This window comes from Nerophis ophidion, linkage group LG09, assembly GCF_033978795.1.
Source record: "Nerophis ophidion isolate RoL-2023_Sa linkage group LG09, RoL_Noph_v1.0, whole genome shotgun sequence".
Taxonomy (NCBI): Eukaryota; Metazoa; Chordata; class Actinopteri; order Syngnathiformes; family Syngnathidae; genus Nerophis; species Nerophis ophidion.
The window spans coordinates 14,128,004-14,152,813 of record NC_084619.1 but is presented as its reverse complement, the minus strand read 5'-3'; the positions used below and the strand labels follow the sequence as shown (position 1 = coordinate 14,152,813).

General features: G+C 39.0%; 1 protein-coding gene across 2 annotated transcripts in view; it reads left to right on the top strand.

The window, feature by feature from the left end:
- Nucleotides 1–24,810, top strand: part of eys (eyes shut homolog) — a 722,499-nt gene that overhangs the window by 376,937 nt on the left and 320,752 nt on the right. For both annotated transcript variants that reach the window (XM_061910381.1, XM_061910382.1), the window contains exons 28-30: nt 19,474–19,645; nt 19,860–19,938; nt 24,041–24,231. In XM_061910381.1, coding sequence (XP_061766365.1) covers nt 19,474–19,645; nt 19,860–19,938; nt 24,041–24,231 — 442 coding nt within the window. The remainder of the gene's footprint in view (nt 1–19,473; nt 19,646–19,859; nt 19,939–24,040; nt 24,232–24,810) is intronic.

The window sequence follows — 24,810 nt, the reverse complement described above, 5'->3', positions numbered from 1 at the left end:
TCCTTTGTGAATGACTGAGCATTTCATGGAAGCTGCTTTTATACCCAATCATGGCACTCACCTGTTCCCAATCAGCCTGCTCACCTGTGGGATGCTCCAAATAAGTGTTTGATGAGCATTCCTCAACTTTCTCCGTCTTTTTTGCCACTCGTGCCAGCTTTTTTGAAATATGTTGCAGGCATGAAATTTCAAATGAGCGAATATTTGCAAAATATAACAACGATTTCCAGTTCGAACGTTAAGTATCTTCTCTTTGCAGTCTATTCAATTGAATATAGGTTGAAAAAGATTTACAAATTGTTGTATTCTGTTTTTATTTACGATTTACACAACGTGCCAACATCACTGGTTTTGGGGTTTGTACATCCCTACTTACAAGTCGGCACCAAAGAAATGTTGTCTGCTGCTGATTTGAATGTACCGAATAAGCTTGAAGATAAATTACATGTCAATGGCTTCACGATGGCAGAGATGTTAGTGCGTCTGCCTCACAATACGAAGGTCCTGCCGTCCTGGGTTCAAATCCAGGCTCGGGATCTTTCTGTGTGGAGTTTGCATGTTCTCCCCGTGAATGCGTGGGTTCCCTCCGGGTACTCCGGCTTCCTCCCACTTCCAAAGACATGCACCTGGGGATAGGTTGATTGGCAACACTAAATTGGCCCTAGTGTGTGAATGTCAGTGTGAATGTTGTCTGTCTATCTGTGTTGGCCCTGCGATGAGGTGGCGACTTGTCCAGGGTGTACCCCGCCTTCCGCCCGATTGTAGCTGAGATAGGCGCCAGCGTCCCCCGCGACCCCGAAAGGGAATAAGCGGTAGGAAATGGATGGATGGAGTTGGAGAGGGAGCATTGCTGCTTTACCGCTGCAGCATTTACAGTAAAGTCCAATATTCAATAATTGCCTTGGTACAGGCTGCAACCTAAGAACATAATGTAATTATGCACAATTAAGTTTTGTGCTGTTGTATACATTATTGTCCGTCGGAGTTATATTGACATCCGCAAAAAAAACAACTACTGATCTCATCCTGTAAGACAGCTGCCTGAGTCTCACTTGTCCGATCATTATTGAGGATGTTTTGCTTTAAAGGCTCCCAGCCTGTGTTATTTTAACTATGCATGGGAGCCACGTTCAATCCTGAGGTCAGGAGTCATTACGGTGACATGAATAACGGGTGATCATGTTTGAATAAATCACCCTTTCAGCCGTGCCGTTTGTCACCCCCTGTTTTCTCTTCTTCACCCATCATTACGGAGCACGCTCCCTTGAGTGATGGTACAGTGCAATCAGCACATTGTTGCACTTTCCCCAGTCAGCACATTGTTTGATGATGATGATGTTACAGCAAGGCTCCACTGAGTTCACATTATTGCCGGAGGAACACGACAATAAAATCTTTGCCATTATGTCAACCTTTTGTACCAAGGCGCGGAAGTGTTCTGGCACATTTGAAAATTGACAATATTGCACATTTAATCTTTCGGCTGACATTTCCAGGAGGATATTTAAGGTTTATTTCTTATACTACATTCATGGTAAAGATAAAGACTGCAAGGTGGTTATTCACCGTCTGACAGATAGCTGTAGCTGCAACTATTTTGGCTCACTGTTGCTTCATGAGGAACAAAGTGGAACTGCAACACTGGAATGGCACGGCTCCAATTTACTCCTTTAGACCAGGCCTGGGCAATTATCTGGGGGCCGGTATATCTTTTTTTAGGAACACTAAAACAAAACTTCAAATTATGTCTGATTGAAAGCTAAAATCGTTACGACAGACCACCTTAAAAAAACTTATTGGAATTCTACATGTTTCTATGAAGGATAAAACACTGAATATTGACAAAATATGAATGTCACACCCCCTTTCGATCGACATATTTTACAATCTGGTTTAATGCAAAAAAAATGCAACAAATAGTGAGATATGAACGTAAATTATGTATCTCAGTGGTCCTCAACCACCGGGCTGAAGCGATTGGTACTGGGCCGCACAAGGAAAAAAAAAAAAAAAAAAAGTATTTATTAAATCAACATAAAAAACACAATATATACATTATATATCAATATAGGTCATGGGTGTCAAACTCTGGCCCGCGGGCCAAATTTGGCCCGCCGTGTAATTTCATTTGGCCCTTGAGGCAATAATAAATTAACATTAGAGCTGGCCCGCCGGTATTATGTAGTGGCGGTGCCGCTGTATCACCGCATTCAATGCTAATTCTCATACTTGCCAACCCTCCTGATTTTTCCAGGAGAATCCCGAATTTCAGTGCCGCCCCCGAAAATCTCCCGGGGCAACCATTCTCCCGAATTTCCACCCGGACAACAATATTGGGGGCGTGCCTTAAAGGTACTGCTTTTAGCATCCTCTACAACCTGTCGTCATGTCCGCTTTTCCTCCATACAAACAGCGTGCCGGCCCAGTCACGTATTATATGCGGCTTCTACACACACACACAAGTGAATGCAAGGCATACTTGGTCAACAGCCATACAGGTCACACTGAGGGTGGCCGTACAAACAACTTTAACACTGTTACACCACACTGTGAACCCACACCAAACAAGAATGATAAACACATTTCGGGAGAACATCCGCACCGTAACACAACATAAACACAACAGAACAAACACCCAGACTCCCTTGCAGCACTAACTCTTCCGGGACGCTACAATATACACCCCTGCTACTAACAAAACTTGATTTTGCTTGTCACCATAAAGTTATATAAGCCTTGCTTGTTCAATATTCAATGCAAAACTTGTTTGGATCTCTATTAAAAAGTTAAGTTGTTCAACTTTGTCCCGCGGCTTTGTTCAGTTTAGAATTTTGGCCCACTCTGTATTTGAGTTTGACACCCCTGATATAGATCAATACAGTCTGCAGGGATACAGTCCATAAGCACACATACGGGTAATTGTATTTATTTATGAAAAAAAAAAAGCGGGTCCCCCCCACCCCCACCCCCCTGGTCCGTGGGACAAATTTTTAGGCGTTGACTAGTCCGCAGCTCCAAAATTGTTGTGGACCAATGATGTATCTGATACATCACTAAGCTTTAGATTTTTGTTGTGAAAAGCTCCTTCCGCATCTGTGGAAAAGCTTCCCGCCCACACTGCTTGGCGCTTTGTCTGAGCTGCTGTGACGTAAATTACCATAGTAACTAATTATATGACCATAGTAACCAATTAGATTACCATAGTAACTCATTATATTACCATAGTAACTGGTTTATCATCCATAAGCGCAGATTCCAGCCATTGAAATACTTTGTACAGTTCAAGACTTACGGTCATCAGAAAACATCATTGCACATCATAATAGCAGCTACAGTTTCCATCTTAAAGATCTAAAAAAATTATTTGGGAATGTCCAGCGGGCCGGATTGAAAAGCTTAACGGGAACAAATACCCGGAATCGCATCTATCCGAAGTCTTCCGGGCTACATAATCCACCCCTGCTACCACCAAACCCCGCCCACCTCAACCGACGCACAGAGGGGGGGGTTGGGGGGTAGTAGGGGTGTATAATGTAGCCCGGAAGAGTTAGGGATGCATGGGATTCTGGGTATTTTTTCTGTTGTGTTTATGTTGTGTTACAGTGCGGCTGTTCTCCCGAAACCTGTTTGTCATTCTAGTTTGGTGTGGGTTCACAGTGTGGTGCATATTAGTAAGGAAGTTGTTTGTATCACAACCCTCAGTGTAACCTGTATGGCTGTTTAACAAGTATGCCTTGCAGTCGCTTGCGCGTTGAGTTATTAGCCGCACACTAGATGTGGCCAGCCGGCACTCAGATAGCATAGTATTAAAGCGGACGCGACGACATGGTCGAGAGGACGTTTAAGACAGGGGTGTCCATTACGTCGATCGCGAGCTACCAGTCGACCGCGGGGGGTGTGTCAGTCGATCTCCAGCCAGGCTTTTAAAAAAAATAGACCTAAAAATTAGTGATCATCAATCTTCACCAAGACGTCACTTAAATGACATTCACGGTACCGGAGGGTCTTGTGAGATGACGCTGGCTGCTGCAAGATCATTATTATTAAAAATGACCGAGAGGAAGGCGAGAAACACTTTTTATTTCAACCGACTCTCGCGCCGTACCTTCCGTCAAAACTCTAAAGGCCGACTGCACATTTCCTATCTTCACAATAAAAGCCCTGCTTCATGCTGCCTGCGCTAACTAAATACAGAGTCTCGGAAAACTGGCGTGCACAAGCGATCCCTCAGAAAGCTGACGTGCACATCACTTGTGCACGCCAGCTTTCCGAGACTCTTATTTTGTTAGCGCAGGCAGCATGAAGCAGGGCTTTTATTGTGAAGATAGGAAATGTGCAGTCGGCCTTCAGAGTTTTGACGGAAGGGACGGCGCGAAAGTGTGTTGAAATAAAAAGTGTTTCTCGCCTTCCTCTCTGTCATTTTTTCATAATAATGAACTGGCAGCAGCCAGCGTCATCTCACAAGACCCTCGGGTGCCGTGAATGTCAATCAAGCAAGCTACGGAATTTGCCGCCAATGTTTTTCCTGTAAAGTGTATGGAAGCTGGATGAATTAGATGCCAAAAACCAACCACTTTCATGTGGTATTGTACAGAAAGGACAACTTTTTTTCTCCTCCCTTTGAAAATGTGGGCGTTATCATCATTACTGTCTGATTCCAATCAATGCAAGTCATCAGAATCACGTAACACACCAACTTATATTCTTGTCTTTGTGAAAGAAAGACATCTATATGTGTTACACATGCTTGTATTATCATTAAACACATTTAACTTGTTTACAAAAATGTCTCTTTCATAAATAAATAAATATAAATGATATATATAAATGAGGTAGATCCCCTCGAGTTGGTCAATTGAAAAGTAGCTCGCCTGCAGAAAAAGTGTGGGCACCCCTGGTTTAAGACATTGCCATCATGGCACACCCTCAATATTGTTGTCCGGGTGAAAATCTGAGAATGTTATCCTGGAGAGATTTCTGGGAGAGGCACTGAAATCCGGAAAACCTCCCGGAAAAATGGAGGGGTCGGCAAGTATGCAGCTGAGCCACATCAGAGTGATCCAAAAGCCGCATGCGGCTCCGGCGCCGCGGGTCGCCGACCCCTGTTCTAGATGTTATGAAATACAAAAAAAAAAAAAGAAGTGTTTTCTTTTCAACAACGTATTTCTTAATTTCTTGTCACCAGCAGTCCATTTTCCACTACCATCTTGTATTGATTTGTTTTGCACTTTGCGGATATTTTTGTAGCCTTTGACATCACGGTCCATCTGGAATGAGCAGCAAATACAAAAAAAAAAAAACTTGTATCATACGCAAGAAAATAATACTTTGCCTTCGATAGCGAGTGAATGTGACACAACAGCACAGCACATATTTTGTCTGTTCTCTTTAGGTAAGGCAAATAAATTAGTGTTCCATCTGTTGCAGATTAGAGATGCACACCAAAGGATTAAGATATTTTCCAATTACTCAATTTAATTCCAGGAAGTCTCAAAAAGATTTGGGCTGGGTATAAAATGTAAATATCACACAAATTCCCAATAACGGGATTACCCACAAATGTTTCAGTCACAAGCTTTTTTTGTGCTTGGCAGGAGACTCATTTTGACAGCTTCTGTTATCTGATCTCTCCTTCACAGCGCTTGAGTTCTCCCCTCACTTTTTTATGAACCACTGCATTTTATTTTGGCAGCAATCATGAAAAAATACTGTCATCAGCAAAACTTTTTTTTTTTTTTCAAAGTCATTTAAATGATAGTATGTTTTCCCAACAAACAAAGAAGATTTAAACCACAGTTGTCTAATTTAAGGCACAATGGACAGACCTGGCCCGCCATATTTATTTGGCCCTCGAAAGCTTGGAAAAATTATGCGCCAATAAAGTACTTCATCTTTTCTTACTAGAAGGAAAACAAATAGAAGTACTGCATGTAGTCATATATTTTTAAAACCTATATATGATCTAAAATTGCAACAAGCGTGTTAAACAGTCGTGGTCAAAAGGCTACATACACTTGTAAAGAACGTAATGTCATGGCTGTCTTGAGTTTCCAATCATTTCTACAACTCTTATTTTTTGGTGATAGAGTGATTGGAGCGCATACTTAATGGTCACAAAACACATTCATGAAGTTTGGTTCTTTTATGAATTTATTATGGGTCTACTGAAAATGTGCCAAATCTGCTGGGTCAAAAGTATACATACAGCAACACACATCATTAATTTTGGTGATGTAGAAAAGTCACAATCAAATGAAGTTAGCTTCATAACATGGCCTCTTAACTTCATGTGAGTGATTATGATTGACGACACCTGTTGACTTCTCTGAGCCCATTTAAATAGGGCTCATGTGATGAAGTCATTAGACTGGGTTACATACGCGACAATGGGAAAGTCAAAGGAACTCAGCACAGATCTGAAAAAAACGACTTGAACAAGTCAGGAAAGTCACTTGGAGCCATTTCAAAGCAGCTTAAGGTCCCAAGAGCAACTATGCAGACAATTGTTTGTAAGTATAAAGTGCATGGCACAGTTTTGTCACTGCCACGATCAGGAAAAAAATGCAAGCTATCACCTGCTGCTGAGAGAAAATTGGTCAGGATGATGAAGAGTCAACTGAGAACCACCAATAAGCAGCTCTGCAATGAATTGGAAGCTGCTGGAACACAGGTGTCAGTGTCCACAGTCAAGTGTGTTTTGCCTCGGCATGGACTGAGAGGCTACCATGCAACAAGGAGGCCCTTGCTCCAGAACCGACACCTTAAGCCTCGTCTAAAGTTTGCTGCTGATCACATGGACAAAGATAGGACCTTCTGAAGGAAAGTTATGTGGTCAGATGAAAAAAAAATTGAACTATCTGGCCACAATACCCAGCAATGTGTTTGGAGTAGAAAAGGTGAGGCCTTTAATTCCAGGAACACCAACCTACCGTCAAGCATGGTGGTGGTAGTATTATACTCTGGGCCTGTTTTGATGCCAATGGATCTGGTGCTTTACAGAGCGTAAATGGAACAAGGATGAAGGAGGATTACCTCCAAATTTTTCAGGACAACCTAAAATCATCGGCCCGGAGGTTGGGTCTTGGGCACAGTTGGGTGTTCCAACCCAACAGCCCAAACATGCGTCAAAAGTGGTAAAGGATTGGCTAAATCAGGCTTCAATTAAGGTTTTCGAATGGCCTTCCCAAAGTCCTGACTTAAATGTGTGGACAATACTGAATAAATAAGTCAATTTCTGAAAACCTACAAATTTAGCTGAACTGCACCAATTTTGTCAAGGGGAGTTGTCAAAAATTCAACCAGAAGCTTGTGGATGGCTACCAAAAGCGCCTTATTGCAGTGAAACGTGCCAAGGGACATGTAACCAAATATTAACATTGCTGTATGTATACTTTTGACCCAGCAGATTTGGTCACATTTTCAGTAGACCCATAATACATTCATAAAAGAACCAAACGTCATGAATGTTTTTTGGGACCAAAAAGTATTTTTCCTATCACTCTATCACAAAAAAATAAGAGTTGTAGAAATTATTGGAAACTCAAGTCATTATGTTCTTTTCAAGTATATGTATACCTTTGACCACGACAGTGTGATTATAATCAATGTTTATTTATATAGCCCTAAATCACAAATGTCTCAAAGGACTGTACAAACAATTACGACTACGACATCCTCGGAAGAACCCACAAAAGGGCAAGGAAAACTCACACCCAGTGGGCAGGGAGAATTCACATCCAGTGGGACGCCAGTGACAATACTGACTCGGAGAAACCTTGGAAAGGACCTCAGAAGTGGGCAACCCCCCGCACCGCTATAGGGGACCGAAAGCAATGGATGTCGAGCGGGTCTAACATGATACTGTGAAAGTTCAATCCATAGTGGCTCCAACACAGCCGCGAGAGTTCAGTTCAAAGCGGATCCAAGACAGCAGCGAGAGTCCCGTCCACAGGAAACCATCCCAAGCGGAGGCGGATCAGCAGCGTAGAGATGTCCCCAACCGATACAGGCGAGCGGTCCATCCTGGGTCCCGACGAGCGGTCAATCCTGGGTCTCGACTCTGGACAGCCAGTACTTCATCCATGGTCATCGGACCGGAAACCCCTCCACAAGGGGGTCCGGTCCATAATAATAATAATAATAATGGATTAGATTTATATCGCGCTTTTCTATTGTTAGATACTCAAAGCGCTCACAGAGAAGTGGGAACCCATCATTCATTCACACCCGGTGGTGGTAAGCTACATCTGTAGCCACAGCTGCCCTGGGTTAGACTGACGGAAGCCTGGCTACCAGTTTGCGCCTATGGCCCCTCCGACCACCACCAATCATTCATTCACCAGTGTGAGCGGCACCGGGGGCAAGGGTGAAGTGTCCTGCCCACGGACACAACAGCCGCGATTTTGGATGTCAATAGGTAGGAAGCGAACCTGCAACCCTCTGGTTTCTGGCACGGCCGCTCTACCCACTACGCCATCCCGCCCCATTATGTGAAGCGATTATACGTAGAGTGTTACCGGGTGGTGTTGAAGGCGCGTGTGGAGATTGATACGGAAGTCCAGAAAGGGCAAGGCAGGCTCGGAGGTCCAGGGACAGGCAGGTGGTCAGGGGCTGGAGCGAGGCGTCGTCGTCCGGGGGCAGGCATCAGGAAATCCAGAGGGGATCCGGAAAGACGAGACACACAGCTCGAAACCAGGGAATGACGAGGGGCTGCTGGATGACGACACAGGACAAGACATGATGAACACAGAGGCGAAACACAAAGAGTGAGGAAGCACATAGGCAAGGAAGCTAGAGACAAGTAGCTACGTTCTGGCACTGGAACGCAGGACACGCTGGCTTCAGAGTGAGAGGCGGCAGGGGTTTTTAACCATAACGAAAATGTAAAAGAGAAGCAATGTCCCTGTTTTATAAAACTAAACAGCACAGAAATAAAGCAAAACTACTCACTCTGTGAAGAAATAGATGCGATACTGTCACATAGTGGTTGTGTAGTGTTTGACAACGTCTGCTTTGGTAAAATGAACTTGTGCATGTACTGGATATTCAGTTAACTTTATTGCTCATATTAATAGTACCAATTAGCCTAATCCTTTGTAATTACCACACCTTGTAGAGTGGCATCACACACAAAAAGCTGTGATGTATAGTTTGTACTATGCACATTTTATTGAACTCCGAGTTAATCACATTTTGCAACCCGTTTATTATATTCATGTATCTGCTTTAATTTCATCGTAGTCATTTTATGCCCGAAGAGGAATGTGATGCTACTTTTAAATGGAGCTCTGAAACTTCCAGCACTACACATAATCCTTGCTCCATGCTTTGATTCAGTTGCTAATGTTTATGTGGAACCCGGATGATTAAAGTTAATGCTGGCAAGGAACTAAAGGATGTTTCTCTGTATGATAACTAATGAGGTGTCAAACTGATTCATGAGAGTTAATGATTTGGCTTCCAGCAAATCCTTTTTTCCTTCAGAAACATTCAAGGCATTTTATTTTACAGCGAGTAAGCGAGCACGAGGGAACTTGAGGTTAAGAGAAGAGGCAACATAACTGTGATTTAATTTACTGCAATATCAGTCAACAGTGTGGCTTTAATCAGCCATATTAAATGTTGTTTTTTTAACTGTTTTTTTAGAGGCAGCAGTGTCAGGATATATCATATAGAAAGTTGCTCTTATTCCATTCTACCAATTGTTTTGCTAAAAAAAAATAGTGTTTTTTGAGATAGAAATTTGCAGAGCAAGGTGTATTAAAACAATGTTTGCATATCCGTTTGACGCACAAGACTAAGGAGTTCCAAATGTATAAAGTCAATCACACTTTTCGAGCCGATTAATTAGCTCACTTTTTTCACATTTATTTCTTTTTTTTTTCTTTTTCACTTTTAGGGTGTAAAAGTAGTATGTCCAGCATGCAGGCTTACTTGCCTGTATGCTAGACATTGAATATTGTGGAGAATTTTTTTATTCATTTAATTTTGTTGTACAAGTTTTTTGGTAAAACTTTAGTATGGGGAAAATATTCAACATTAATTTTTTCTTGTACAAGTTTTTTGGTAAACCTTTAGTATGGGGAACATATTCACCATTAATTAGTTGCTTATTAAAGTAACAAAGACCAGAGTTTTTTGGACACTAGAGGAACATATAAGGGTTAGGGTTTGGGTTAGGGTTACTAATAAGCAATAATTCTGAAGTTATTGAGGAAAGACTCTTAGTTAATGGCTTACTGGTTGTATATTAAGGCCATGCAGAATAAGGTATTAATAGGTACTTAATAATGACTAACTAAAGGCCTACTAAAATGAGATTTTCTTATTTAAATGGGGATAGCAGGTCCATTCTATGTGTCATACTTGATCATTTCGCGATATTTCCATATCTTTGCTGAAAGGATTTAGTAGAGAACATCGACAATAAAGTTCGCAAATGTTGGTCGCTAATAAAAAAGCCTTGCCTGTACCGGAAGTAGCGGACGATGTGCGCGTGACTTCATGGGTTGTAGTGCTCCTCACATCCTCACATTGTTTATAATAATAGCCACCAGCAGCAAGTGCAATTCGGACAGAGAAAACGACGAGTTCCCCATTAATTTGAGTGAGTATGAAAGATTTGTGGATGAGGAAAGTTAGAGTTAAGCACTGGAAAAAAAAAAAGAAAAAAGAAAAGCCGACGGCTCCAGGCGACGGACGGCAGTGTGAACGATTCAGATGTTATTAGACATGTTTACTATGATAATTCTGGAAAATCCTTTATCTGCTTATTGTTTTAATAGTGTTTTAGTGAGACTATAAAGTCATACCTGAAAGTGGGAGGGCTGTGGTGAACGCTAGTGTCTCTGAGAGAAGCCAAAGGAGCCAAGATCACAGCTGCCTTTTTGACAGCTACAGGAGGAGGTCGCATAATCCACTCAAGTCCCCGGTAAGAGCCGACTTAATATCACAATTTTCCCATCCAAAAACGTGCTGGTTGACGTAGAGAAACATGTTCGTTCGACCGCTCTGTGTTAAAGCTTCACAACAACCCACCGCTTTCCACCAACAGCATTCTTCTTTATAGTCTCCATTATTAATTAAACAAATTGCAAAAGATTCCGCAACACGGATGTCCAAATTACTGTGTAATTATGCGATGAAAAGAAACAACTTTTAGCCGTAAGTGGTGGTGGGCTAATATGTCCGCTACAACCCGAGACGTCACAAACACGCGTCATCATATGCGTCATCATTCCGCGACGTTTTCAACAAGAAACTCCGCAGGGAAATTTAAAATTGCAATTTAGTAAACTAATCGGCCGTATTGGCATGTGTTGCAATATTAATATTTCATCATTGATATATAAACTATCAGACTGTGTGGTCGGTAGTAGTGGGTTTCAGTAGGCCTTTAAGTAATATTTTGGACAAATTTTACTTTTCAGAGTGGCTTTTACATTTGCTTTTTTAAAGAAGAAACACGGCTTTTTTGTTTAATATGTTTGTGTGTATGCTTCACTGATTTGGTGAACATTGTTTTGTCCTACTAATTTCAGCGGTTCTTGAACTCATCATAGTGTGGACTGTGACGCAACAGTTTGTTTACATGTGAAATCTTCAGCTCCTTCTTTGTCTCATTTTGTCCACCAACAGTTTTATGCGGTGCATAAATGCACAAATGTGCGCTTTGTCGATGTTATTGACTTGTTGGAGTGCTAATCAGACATATTTGGTCAATGCATGAATGTAAGTTAATCCATGCTAACATGCTATTTAGGCTAGCTGTAGGTAGATACTGCATCATTATGCCTCATTTGAAGGTATATTTGAGCCCATTAATTGTCCTTTACTTTTATCCTCTTTGTATATAGTTTAGTTTTGCATGTCTCATGACACATGTGTTTGTGTCATGTTGTTCCAGACCACAGCAAACATTACCTAGCCTGCCGAAGATTGTAATAAATCTATTAAAAGAAGACAGCCTGCTGTTTCCTTTAACTTGGACACACACATCTATACCTTTGGTCATTAATAACCAGTAATTTCCAGGATTTATCTCACTCTCTGAGTAGTCTCTGATTCATTAGCGGTTTCTAATGTTGTAAAAATGTGTAGAATATATTTTTAATTTCAACATTTGTGTCAACGAAGATTTGCTTCAGCCTGTGACGCATAGTCATTTTGATAGTAGGCTATTATAGCTAATACAGACACTTACATCATGTGTTGTCTTGATTATAGCACTTATATAAGGCATTTAAAGTAATTTTGATATCATGCTAATATACCCAATATAGACACTAACATCATGTTTTGTCTTCATTATAACACTTATATAAAACGTTTTTAAGCCATTTTGATAGTAGGCTAATATAACTAATATAGACACTTTCATAATGTGTTGTCTTATAACACTGTTATAAGACTTTTAAAGTCATTTTGATAGTAGGCTAATACAACAAATATAGTCACATCATATGTTGCCTTCATTATAACACTTATATAAGACTTAATGTCATTTTGATAGTAGGCTATTATAGCTAATATAGACACTTAAATCATGTGTTGTCTTGATTATAGCACTTATATAAGGCGTTTAAAGTAATTTTGATATCATGCTAATATACCCAATATAGACACTGACATCATGTTTTGTCTTCATTATATAAAACATTTTTAAGCCATTTTGATAGTAGGCTAATATAACTAATATAGACACTTTTATAATGTGTTGTCTTCATTATAAAACTTTTATAAGACTTTTAAAGTCATTTTGATAGTAGGCTAATATAACTAATATAGACACTTTCATAATGTGTTGTCTTCATTATAAAACTTTTATAAGACTTTTAAAGTCATTTTGATGGTAGGCTAATACAAAAAATATAGACACATCATGTGTTGCCTTCATTATAACACTTATATAAGACTTAATGTCATTTTGATAGTAGGCTATTATAGCTAATATAGAAACTTACATCATGTGTTGTCTTGATTATAGCACTTATATAAGGCATTTAAAGTAATTTTGATATCATGCTAATATACCCAATATAGACACTAACACCATGTTTTGTCTTCATTATAACACTTATATAAAACGTTTTTAAGCCATTTTGATAGTGGGCTAATATAACTAATATAGACACTTTCATAATGTGTTGTCTTCATTATAACACTGTTATAAGACTTTTAAAGTCATTTTGATAGTAGGCTAATACAAAAAATATAGACACATCATATGTTGCCTTCATTATAACACTTATATAAGACTTAATGTCATTTTGATAGTAGGCTATTATAGCTAATATAGAAACTTACATCATGCGTTGTCTTGATTATAGCACTTATATAAGGCATTTAAAGTAATTTTGATATCATGCTAATATACCCAATATAGGCTAATACAACAAATATAGACACATCATGTGTTGCCTTCATTATAACACTTATATAAGACTTTTAATGTCATTTTGATAGTAGGCAAATATAGCTAATGTAGACACTTGCGTCATGTGTTGCCTTCATTATAACACTTAGATAAGACTTTTCTTTTTTTTTGCTGCTCCAGACAGATTTTTTGTTTTTTTTTTTTGCATTTTTGGTCCAATGTGGCTCTTTCAACGTTTTGGGTTGTCGACCCCTGCTTTAGAATCTATTGAGAATAAAGAATGTGCCTGACAAAGCAGTTTACTGCATCAATGGGATATACAGTTCAACAGATAATCATTACATACTGTAGCTGCACAAGGGCACACAGTAGAGAAGCCATGACTAGCATTAAATGAAAAAGCTGCAGTATTTTAGTTTTTTCATCCAAAAGTTCCCTTCAAAACATCAGTAATTGTAAGTTTATTATGTGTGGCCACCTACAATTTTAACAAACTGGCTGTATTTTTATATCGCTGCTAAGCTAAGTTGTATTCAATTTACCCTCAAGAAGCTGGAGGAGATTTAACTTTGCCAAAACAAAAAAAAATCCCCATGTTGCAACACCACTCGGCAGGATTGATCAGGATTGTAGTTATTTTTCTCTACAACAAAGTCTGACCCTTCCATCTTACTGTGGCTGCTGGAGTGTGGAATCATCCAACTGAGCAATCTTTTTCCAATTTTCTATTGTCACTTTTTTGGAGAATGTGAGAGAATGGCATTCTCAATTTCCTGTTAAGAACTGAGACAGTGCATGGCACCTGGTCGGATGTCCGGTTGCTGCAAAGTTCAATTTCTGGTTCCTACAGACAAGTGTCCATTTTTAGTTACCTTTGCCTAGCTTCCTTGTCCAAATGGGTCATTTTCATCTGACCTCAAATTGTTGAAAAATGTGTCCTTTCTATTTGTTGGGCAATCATCAATCAAAAGTCTCAATAAATCAGTGTATTTGGTAATTAAAACCCAGATCAAATTAACTCTAAATTACTGTTTTTGTCGATTCTAATGATCACAGTTTGAACTTTAGCAGTACTCGTGTTACATTGACAAATATATTTTGTCCTTTGATGCATTTGGCAGGTTAAATACTTTTTAGTACAAAACCCGTTTCCATATTAGTTGGGAATTTGTCTTAAATGTAAATATAAACAGAATACAATTATTTGCAAATCCTTTTCAACCTATATTCAATTGAATGCACTACAAAGACAAAATATTTGATGTTCAAACTCATAAATTGTGTTTTTTTTTTTTGCAAATAATAATTAACTTAGAATTTCATGGCTGCAACACGTGCCATAGTAGTTGGGAAAGGGCATGTTCACAACAGTGTTACATCACCTTTTAACAAAACTGAATAAACGTTTGGGAACTGAAAAAACTAATTGTTGAAGCTTTGAAAGTGGAAGTCTTTCCCATTCTTGTTTTTTTGTAGAGCTTCAGTCGTTCAACAGTCCGAGGTCTCCGCTGTCGTATTTTATGCTTTATAATGCGCCACACATTTTCGATGGGAGATAGATCTGGACTGCAGGCGGGGCAGGAAGGTACCCGCACTTTTTTTTTTTACGACGCCACGCTACTGTAACACGTGCTGAATGTGGCTTGGCATTGTCTTGCTGAAATAAGCAGGGGCGTCCATGAAAAAGGCGGCGCTTAGATGGAAGCATATGTTGTTCCAAAACCTGTATGTACCTTTCAGCATTAATGGTGCCTTCACAGATGTGTAAATTACCCATGCCTTGGGCACTATTGCACCCCCATACCATCACAGATGCTGGCTTTTGAATTTTGCGTCGATAACAGTCTGGATGGTTCGCTTTCCCTTTGGTCCGGATGACACGATGTCGAATATTTCCAAAAACAATTTGAAATGTGGACTCGTCAGACCACAGAACACTTTTCCACTTTGCATCAGTCCATCGTATATGATCTTGGGCCCAGAGAAGCCGGCGGCGTTTTTAGATGTTGTTGATAAATGGCTTCTGCTTTGCATACTAGAGCTTTAACTTGCACTTACAGATGTAGCGACGAACTGTATTTAGTGACTTTGGTTTTCTGAAATGTTCCTGAGCCCATGTGATGATATCCTTTAGAGATTGATGTCGGTTTTTAATACAGTGCCGTCTGAGGGATTGAAGGTCTTGGTCATTCAATGTTGGTTTCCGGCCATTTCCCTTACGTATAGTGATTTCTCCAGATTCTCTGAACCTTTTGATGATATTATGGACGGTAGATGTTCAAATTCCTAAATTTCTTGCAATTGCACTTTGAGAAATGTTGTTCTTAAACTGTTTGACTATTTGCTCACGCAGTTGTGTACAAAGGGGTGTACCTCGCCCCATCCTTTCTTTTTTATACCCAATCATGGCACCCACCTGTTCCCAGTTAGCCTGCACACCTGTGGGATGTTCCAAAAAAGTGTTTGATGAGCATTCTTCAACTTTATCAGTATTTATTGCCACATTTCCCAACTTCTTTGTCACGTTTTGCTGGCATCAAATTCAAAAGTTTATACATATTTGCAACCAAAAAAATGTTTATCAGTTTGAACATCAAATATGTTGTCTTTTTAGCATATTCAACTGAAAATGGGTTGGCAATGATTTGCAAATCATTGTATTCCATTTATATTTACATCTAACACAATTTCCCAACTCATATGGAAGCGGGGTTTGTAAAACTAAATAGTTCAAGTGGGTTGTTGTGATTATCTGCAAACTGAATTATAATGCATAATATACGATATGATCCAGACCTCTGCTTAAAAACATTTTTCCAGTGCCCTTGCTTTACTCTATCTGGTGACCGTCTACAGCACGAGTTTCAAACTCAAGGCCTCCGTTCCAGACCTGGCCCACGACATAGTTTTTATTGGGCTGCAAAAGCCTGGAAATAATATGTACCATATTTTCCAGACTATAGGGCGCACTAAAAATATTTTTTTTTTCTTCTCAAAACTCAACAGCAAAAGTAGGAGCGGGAGTCCCGCACTGTAAACAAATGTGTGAGCAAATTGTCCAACAGTTTAAGAACATTTATCAACCAATTATTGCAAGGAATTTAGGGATTTCACCATCCACGGTACGTAATATCATCAAAAGGTTCAGAGAATCTGGAGGTATCACTGCACGTAAGCAGCAAGGCTGAAAACCAACATTGAGTGCCCATGACCTTCGATTCCACAGGTGGTCTGCATTAAAAACTGACATCAGTGTGTAAATGATATCTCCACAAGGGGCTCAGGAACACTTCAGAAAACCACTGTCAGTAACTACAATTTTCCTGAAGGAACTCTCCTGAGGGAATCAATAAAGTACTGTAACAAACGCACCCAAGTTCCCCGGGTGTCTCTGCCGTTACGCTAATTAAGGAGTCACGGGTGGGAACTGATATTCAGCTGGGAATGATTAATACAGTAAATAAACACAAGACTGGTATAACTATTAGCCACAACACCACCAGGCTTATATTTAATATATCACAAATTAACCCTAACCCCTAACCCTAACCATATCTGTCTATCTACAGCTTGTCTATACCTCTGTAAGTGCAAGTTATAACTCTACTATACAAAGTGAAAGCCATTTATCAACAACACCCAAAAACGCTGCCGGCTTTGCTGGGCCCAAGTTCATATAAGTCTACATTTCAAATTGTTTTTGGAAATTGCGGGCGTTGTGTCTTCCGGACCAAAGAGGAAAATAACCATTCCAATTGTTATAGGTGCAAAGTTCAAAACCCAGCATATGTGATGATATGGAGGTGTATTAGTGCCCTAGGTCTGGGTAACTTACTTATCTGTGAAAGCACCATTAATGCTGAAAGGTACATACAGGTTTTGCAGCAACATATTTTGCCATTTAAGCAACGTTATCATGGGCGCCCCTGCTTATTTCACCTAGACAACGCCAAGCCACATGTTACAACAGCGTGGCTTCATAGTTTAGTTTAGTTTATTAAGGATTCCCATTAGTCTACACCGCAATGGAAACTATTCTTCCTGGGGTCCAGGCAAGAACATCACACAATCACAAAACAAAAGATTAAAATGCAGTACAACATGATGAAATAATAAAATGTCATAATAGAAAAACAAAAATAGCAACAACAAAGAACCAAAACATAATAATAACTTTTGTTACATAATAATGTTCATACCAAAGATAAAAAATAACAATATATATATATATATATATATATATATATATATATATATATATATATATATATATATATATATATATTATGGGTGTGGGAAAAAATTGATTCGAATACGAATCAAATCGTTTACGTTGTGCGATTCAGAATCGATTCTCATTTTTAAAAAATCGATTTTTTTTTTTTATCAATCCAACAAACCACTACACAGCAATACCATAACAATGCAATCCAATTCCAAAACCAAACCTGACCCAGCAACACTCAGAACTGCAATAAACAGAGCAATTGAGAGGAGACACAAACACGACACAGAACAAACCAAAAGTGATGAAACAAAAATGAATATTATCAACAACAGTATCAATATTACTTATAATTTCAGCATAGCAGTGATTAAAAATCCCTCATTGACATTATCATCAGACATTTATTAAAAATGAAAAAAAACAAAACAATAGTGTCACTGTGGTTTACACTTGCATCGCATCTCATAAGCTTGACAACACACTGTGTCCAATGTTTTCACAAATAAGTCATAATTTTGGTTTGTTTAATAGTTAAAACAAATTTACATTATTGCAATCAGTTGATAAAACATTGTCCTTTACAATTATAAAAGCTTTTTTTTTTTTAAATCTACTACTGTGCTTGCATGTCAGCAGACTGGGGTAGATCCTGCTCAAATCCTATGTATTGAATGAATACAGAATCATTTTGAATCGGAAAAATATCGTTTTTGAATCGAGAATCGAATCGAATCGATATATTATCAAATCGTGACCCCAAGAATTGATATTGAATCGAATCGTGGGACACCCAAAGATTCACAGCCCTAATATATATATATATATATATATATATATATATATATATATATATATATTTTTTTTTTTTTTTTTTTACAAAAGTAAAACAAAGAACCAATGGCCTAAAATATAGACATTCGTGTACCAAAGACAAAACAATAAGTGACGAAAAGGTACCATCCATCCGTTTTCTACTGCTTATCCCATAATCAATTAAATAGTTCATCCATCCATCTATTTTCTACCGCTTATCCCCTTTCGGGGTCGCGGGGGGCGCTGGCGCCTATCTCAGCTACAATCGGGCGGAAGGCGGGGTACACCCTGGACAAGTCGCCACCTCATCGCAGGGCCAACACAGATAGACAGACTACATTCACACTCACATCCACACACTAGGGCCAATTTAGTGTTGCCAATCAACCTATCCCCAGGTGCATGTCTTTGGAAGTGGTCAATAATCAATAAAAACAAATAGTAAAAGAGTGCCTGTACTAGACTGGCCTGTGTGGCGCATTATGAAGCCTAAAATACCACAGCGGAGACCCCGGACTGTTGAAAAACGTAAGCTGTACATCAAGCAAGAATGGGAAATAATTCCAGCTGAAAAGCTTCAAAAATTGGTCTCGGCAGTTCCCAAAGGTTTACTGAGTGTTGTTAAAAGGAAAGGCCATGTAACACAGTGGTAAAAATGCCCCTGTGCCAACTTTTTTTGCAATGTGTTGCTGCCATTAGATTCTAAGTTAATGATTATTTGCAACAAAAAAAATGAAAGTGTCTCAGTTCGAACATTAAATATGTTCTCTTTGCAGTCTATTCATTTGAATTCAAGTTTAAAAGGATTTGCAGATTCTGTTTGTATTTACAAAGTACACAACATGCCAACTTCACTGGTTTTGGGTTATGTAAATGCATTATAAAAAACTTTTAAATAGTTTCGTTATTCTTCCCAAGCTGCTGAAGTCCTCTGGGGTCTCAAACTTAAACACTGACCTGCAGTACACGGCGAGGACTTGATTATTTCCTAAGGCCCTAAATGGTCACTAACTCTTGTTAAGATGCACTATTTAACAGATAGCGCTTCATTTCCTAGGGGCACGGTGTGAAGTTAACATCGACGAGTGCATTTCAGAGCCGTGCCAAAATGGTGGGAGATGTATCGACGCAGCCGATCGATACCGGTGCGTGTGCCCCGCCGGCTTCTTTGGCCCCAGCTGTGAGAGCAACATTGACGAATGCTTGTCGGCGCCCTGTTTCCACGGGAGGTAGGTATTCATCTAAGTCCCTTTTGAATTGGAAATGCTGCAGATTACTGAGACCAGGCATGGAATTAGTTTGAATTAATGTCCCTCCACACCATTCCATGATCAATTTCAGGTTTCCACATTAAAAAGCAAATATTAAAGAAGCATTCTTTTTAATCTTAACTCTCATCTGTTGATCAATTTCCCCCCCCCGTCTGTTTCCGGGACGCCTCAGCTGTCATGATGGGATCGCTACCTACTTGTGTCTTTGTGAAGCGGGATGGTCTGGCAGCAGATGTGAAGCAAACATCGATGTGAGTAGAGTTCGATGATTGAACCCCGCTGGATGTTGAGGAAGAGGAATTTTGTAGTCTTTGTATGGTCTCTGGTGTCACTAACTATATTGATTTTACACAAGATAACGGAATTGAAGCGCGGCGATCATGTGAGCGTTGTACAAAAACCTGATTAAAGTAAACGGTTCAGTCTAATGCCCAATTGATTTAAACACAACACGGCTTTTGCTGGACTCCAGAGATAAGGCATTGAGTTGGTTAACGTCTCTTTGATCATTTACTTGAATTTATTCTGACTGGCTGTTAGTGGTCTTTAATGGTGGTGGACCGGCCCAGACACCTTTCGTGTTGTGTTAGCACTATATTGGTGATACGATTGTTGTGTGCAGTGTCTGATTTCAAATTACACTTTTAGGCTATATCTACACCAGGGGTCACCAAGGCGGTGCCTGCAGGCACCAGGTAGCCTATAAGGACCAGATGAGTCGCCCGCTGGCCTGTTCTAAAAATAGTTCAAAGGGCAGCACTTACCAGTGAGCAGCCTCTATTTTTTTAAATTGTATTTATTTACTAGCAAGCGGATCTTGCTTTACTTGACATTTTTCCTTCCAAGACAGACAGAACTCAAATAGAATTTAAAAATCCAAAACTTGGTCTTCACTTTTTTGAATAAATTCATTTATTTATTTTTTTTGCTTCTTATAACTTTCAGAAAGACAATTTTAAAGAAAAAATACAACCTTAAAAATGATTTTAGGATTTTTAAACACATATCCATTTTTACCTTTAAAATTCCTTCCTCTTCTTTCCTGACAATTTAAATCAATGTTAAAGTATTTTTTTTATTTTTTATTGTAAATAATAATAAATACATTTTAGTTTGATTTTTCATTGTAGCTTCTGTTTTTCGACGAAGAATATTTGTGAAATATTTCTTCAAACTTATTATGATTAAAATTCAAAAAAATTAATCTGGCAAATCTAGAAAATCGGTAGAATCAAATTTAAATCTTATTTTAAAGTTTTTTGAATTTCTATAAAAAAAAATTGTTCTGGAAAAATCTAGAAGAAATAATGATTTGTCTTTTTTAGAAATATAGCTTGGTCCAAATTGTTATTTATTCTAACAAAGTGCAGATTGGATTTTAACCTATTTAAAACATGTCATCAAAATTCTTAAATTAATCTTAATCAGGAAAAATTACTAATGTTCCATTTATTCTTTTTTTTTAATTTTTTCAAAAAGATTCGAATTAGCTAGTTATTCTCTTCATTTTTTTCGGTTGAATTTTGAATTTTAAAGCGTCGAAATTGAAGATAAACTATGTTTCAAAATGTAATTTTAATTTTTTTTCGTTTTTTTTTCCTCTTTTAAACCGTTCAATTAAGTGTTTTTTTCATCATTTATTCCCTACTAAAAAAGGTAAAAGGAAAAAAAATGTACGACGGAATGACAGACAGAAATACCCATTTTTATTTTTGTATATGTATATATATATATATATATATATATATATATATATATATAGCTTTGATTTATTAAAGGTAAATTGAGAAAATTGGCTATTTCTGGCAATTTATTTAAGTGTGTATCAAACTGGTAGCCCTTCGCATTAATCAGTACCCAAGAAGTAGCTCTTGGTTTCAAAAAGGTTGGTGAACCCTGCCCGAATAACCTCTTAAACTGGGGTTCGGCAACCCGCGGCTCTAGAGCCGCATGCAGCTCTTTAGCGCTGTCCTAGTGGCTCTCAGGAGCTTTTTTTAAAAAAATGTATGAAAAATAGAAAAAGATGAGGGGAAAAAATTTAAAAATATATATTTTTTGTTTTTAATATGGTTTCTGTAGGAGGACAAATATGACACATACCTCCCTAATTGTTATAAAGCACACTGTTTTTATTAAACATGCTTCGCTGACTCGAGCATTTGGCGAGCGCCGTTTTGTCCTACTAATTTTGGCGGTCCTTGAACTCACCGTAGTTTGTTTACATGTATAACTTTCTAAGACATGTTTTACGCCACTTCTTTTTCTGTGGATCATTTTGTACACCAAACTTTTAACGTTGTGAATGCACAAAGGTGAGTTTTGTTGATGTTATTGACTTGTGTGGAGTGATAATCAGACATATTTGGTCACTGCATGACTGCAAGCTAATCGATGCTAACATGCTATTTAGGCTCGCTATATGTACATATTGCATCATAATGCCCCATTTGTAGCTATATTTCAGCTCATTTGGTTTTATTTAAATCCTCTTAATTCAATTTATATCTCATGACACACTCTCTGTATGTAATATGGCTTTTATTTTTTTGGGGCTCCAGACATATTTGTTTTTGTAATTTTGGTCCAATATTGCTCTTTCAACATTTTAGGTTGTCGACCCCTGCCTTAAACGAGAAATTATTTAGCTTAAGCTCCGTTTCAGCCACGCTAAATGATCGTTTAGGGTTCCCCTCCTCAGACAATTTGTTAGCTTTGTATGGTCTCATTGATCGTATACAAACTGAGTTCAAAGAGGAAGTGACGCCAGAAAGACCACGCCCACACAGGAAGTGACGTCAGAAAGAAAGTGCCACAGTCAGCTTCATAATAAAGCGGTTTCGTAGCTCGGAGTTAACCACTGGAAATTTGGAGGCGAGTCATTCAGACATACCCGTGTTTTTCCTTCTTCTACATGTACAGACACTTGTGTTGAAATCACACATAAACATACTTGGCAACCTTGATACCTCCGAATTCGAGAGATGGGGGGAAGGGGGTGATGGTTGGGGCAGGGCTGAGGTGGGTCCGTTTGGGGGTTTGGTGGTAGCAGGGGGTGTATATTGTAGCGTCCCGGTAGAGTTAGTGGTGCAAGGGTTTCTGAGTATTTGTTCTGTTGTGTTTATGTTGTGTTACGGTGCGGATGTTCTCCCAAAATGTGTTTGTCATTCTTGTTTGGTGTGGGTTCACAGTGTGGCGCATATTTGTAACGGTGTTAAAGTTGTTTATACGGCAACCCTCAGTGTGACCTGCATGGCTGTTGATCAAGTATGCCTTGCACTTGTGTTTGTGCTAAAGCCGCAGTTATTATTTGACTTGGCCGGCACGCTGTTTGTATTGAGGAAAAGCGGACATGACAATATGTTGTAGAGGAAGCTAAAGGCAGTGCCATTAAGGCACGTCCCCAATATTGTTGTCCGGGTGGAAATTGGGAGAAATTCGGGAGAATTGTTACCCTGGGAGATTTTAGGGAGGAGCACTGAAATTCGGGAGTCTCCCCGGAAAATCGGGAGGGTTGGCAAGTATGCACATAAATACCTTAAGAGAAAGCTATTGCAGCGATGTCAGATATAACACTTCTCAGACGGGAAGAGATCTTTCCAATCTCGAGGTCAGATGTGATTCTACTTACCGAAAAACTTTGTCCATTTGTTGAAGGAGAGACAACGAGAATGCGGGCTCCTGTGGATGTGATAAAAAAGGTAGCGCGTGCTTTGTATTACCTGGCCATTGAGGGAAGACTACGGAAAACATTAAATGCTTTTGGACCCGCAAAGCAGACTATCAGTTATTCTCCACCATGTATGTCGCGGCCTCAGTGTATAGGCCCAGAGTATATTAAGTCATCAAAAACGAATGGACAATGAAGGTGAAGGCAAAAAAGAGTGAGGAATGTCCTGACCAGATATATAGAACCCTAGATTGATTGTTGTCAAATTTTTTCACATTGTGTACTTTCGTGTCCAATAAAGATTTGACTAATTTATGATGGTTCAGGTGTGATTCACTACAATAGGGCCCCACAGCACACTGGATTCCAGTTAATTGAAATACCACAACATTGGATATTGTTCAGATAAGTTACATTTAAGAACTTTCAGACAAAGCAACCCTGGAGGTGACTATGACGTTCGCATTTTCCGTGCATGTGTATTAGGTCGCGTTCTGCCGGCTACGGAGAGGGGAGGGGGTCTTAAACAACCATTGTCCGTGTGTGTGGACAAGGATAAGGTTAGGTGGGATTTACCTCGGATAATAGTGTAAACGGGGCCTAAAACCTAAAACTGTAGGGAAAGCTTTGAATGTGTTTTTTTTTTGTTTTGTTACTGTTTATAAATTATGTATTTTTACTTGCAGGACTGTGTCTCTGATCCATGTTTGAACGGAGGCTCTTGTGTGGATCAAATTGACAGATATTCCTGTCTTTGTCGGGATGGTTACACGGGCAAAGCCTGCCAGTATGACATTGACGTTTGCGATGAGGTTGGACATATTTGTTCTCACGGCGCTACATGCATTGACGGCAAAGGATCAAACTTCACTTGCAGGTGAGTTGATGGTCTGATGTTGTTTTAGTGATTAATTGATTGATTGAAACTTTTATTAGTAGATTTCACAGAACAGTACATATTCCGTACAATTGACCACTAAATAGTAACACCTGAATAAGTTTTTCAAGTTGTTTAAGTCGGGGTGCACGTTAATCAATTCATGGCAATGATAATGCAGGGCAAGAGTGTCCAAACTACTGCCCGCAGGGCAGACTGGCCAGCGAGACAGAATCACAATCAAAAATACTTTTACAATCCTCAAGGGGAAATTAAAATCAAATAAAATCAATAAAACATTTGACCAGGGACGGTATATCCATATCACATATAAATATTAAGTGGTCTAATTGTTACTGTTTTTTTTTCCATTATTTATCCTATTAAGTCAAGTTAGAACAGTTATTAATTATTCGACCCAATCCAAACAACCTTCCCTAGTCACGGTTCCAAAAAAAAATATCAACCTGTACAAAAATTCAACAAACATGGTCCCATAAAACAATCAAAATTACACCCATTTAAAAATATTACAAGGGATCATGGGAAAATATTGCAAAAGACTCTCTTCACACTTAC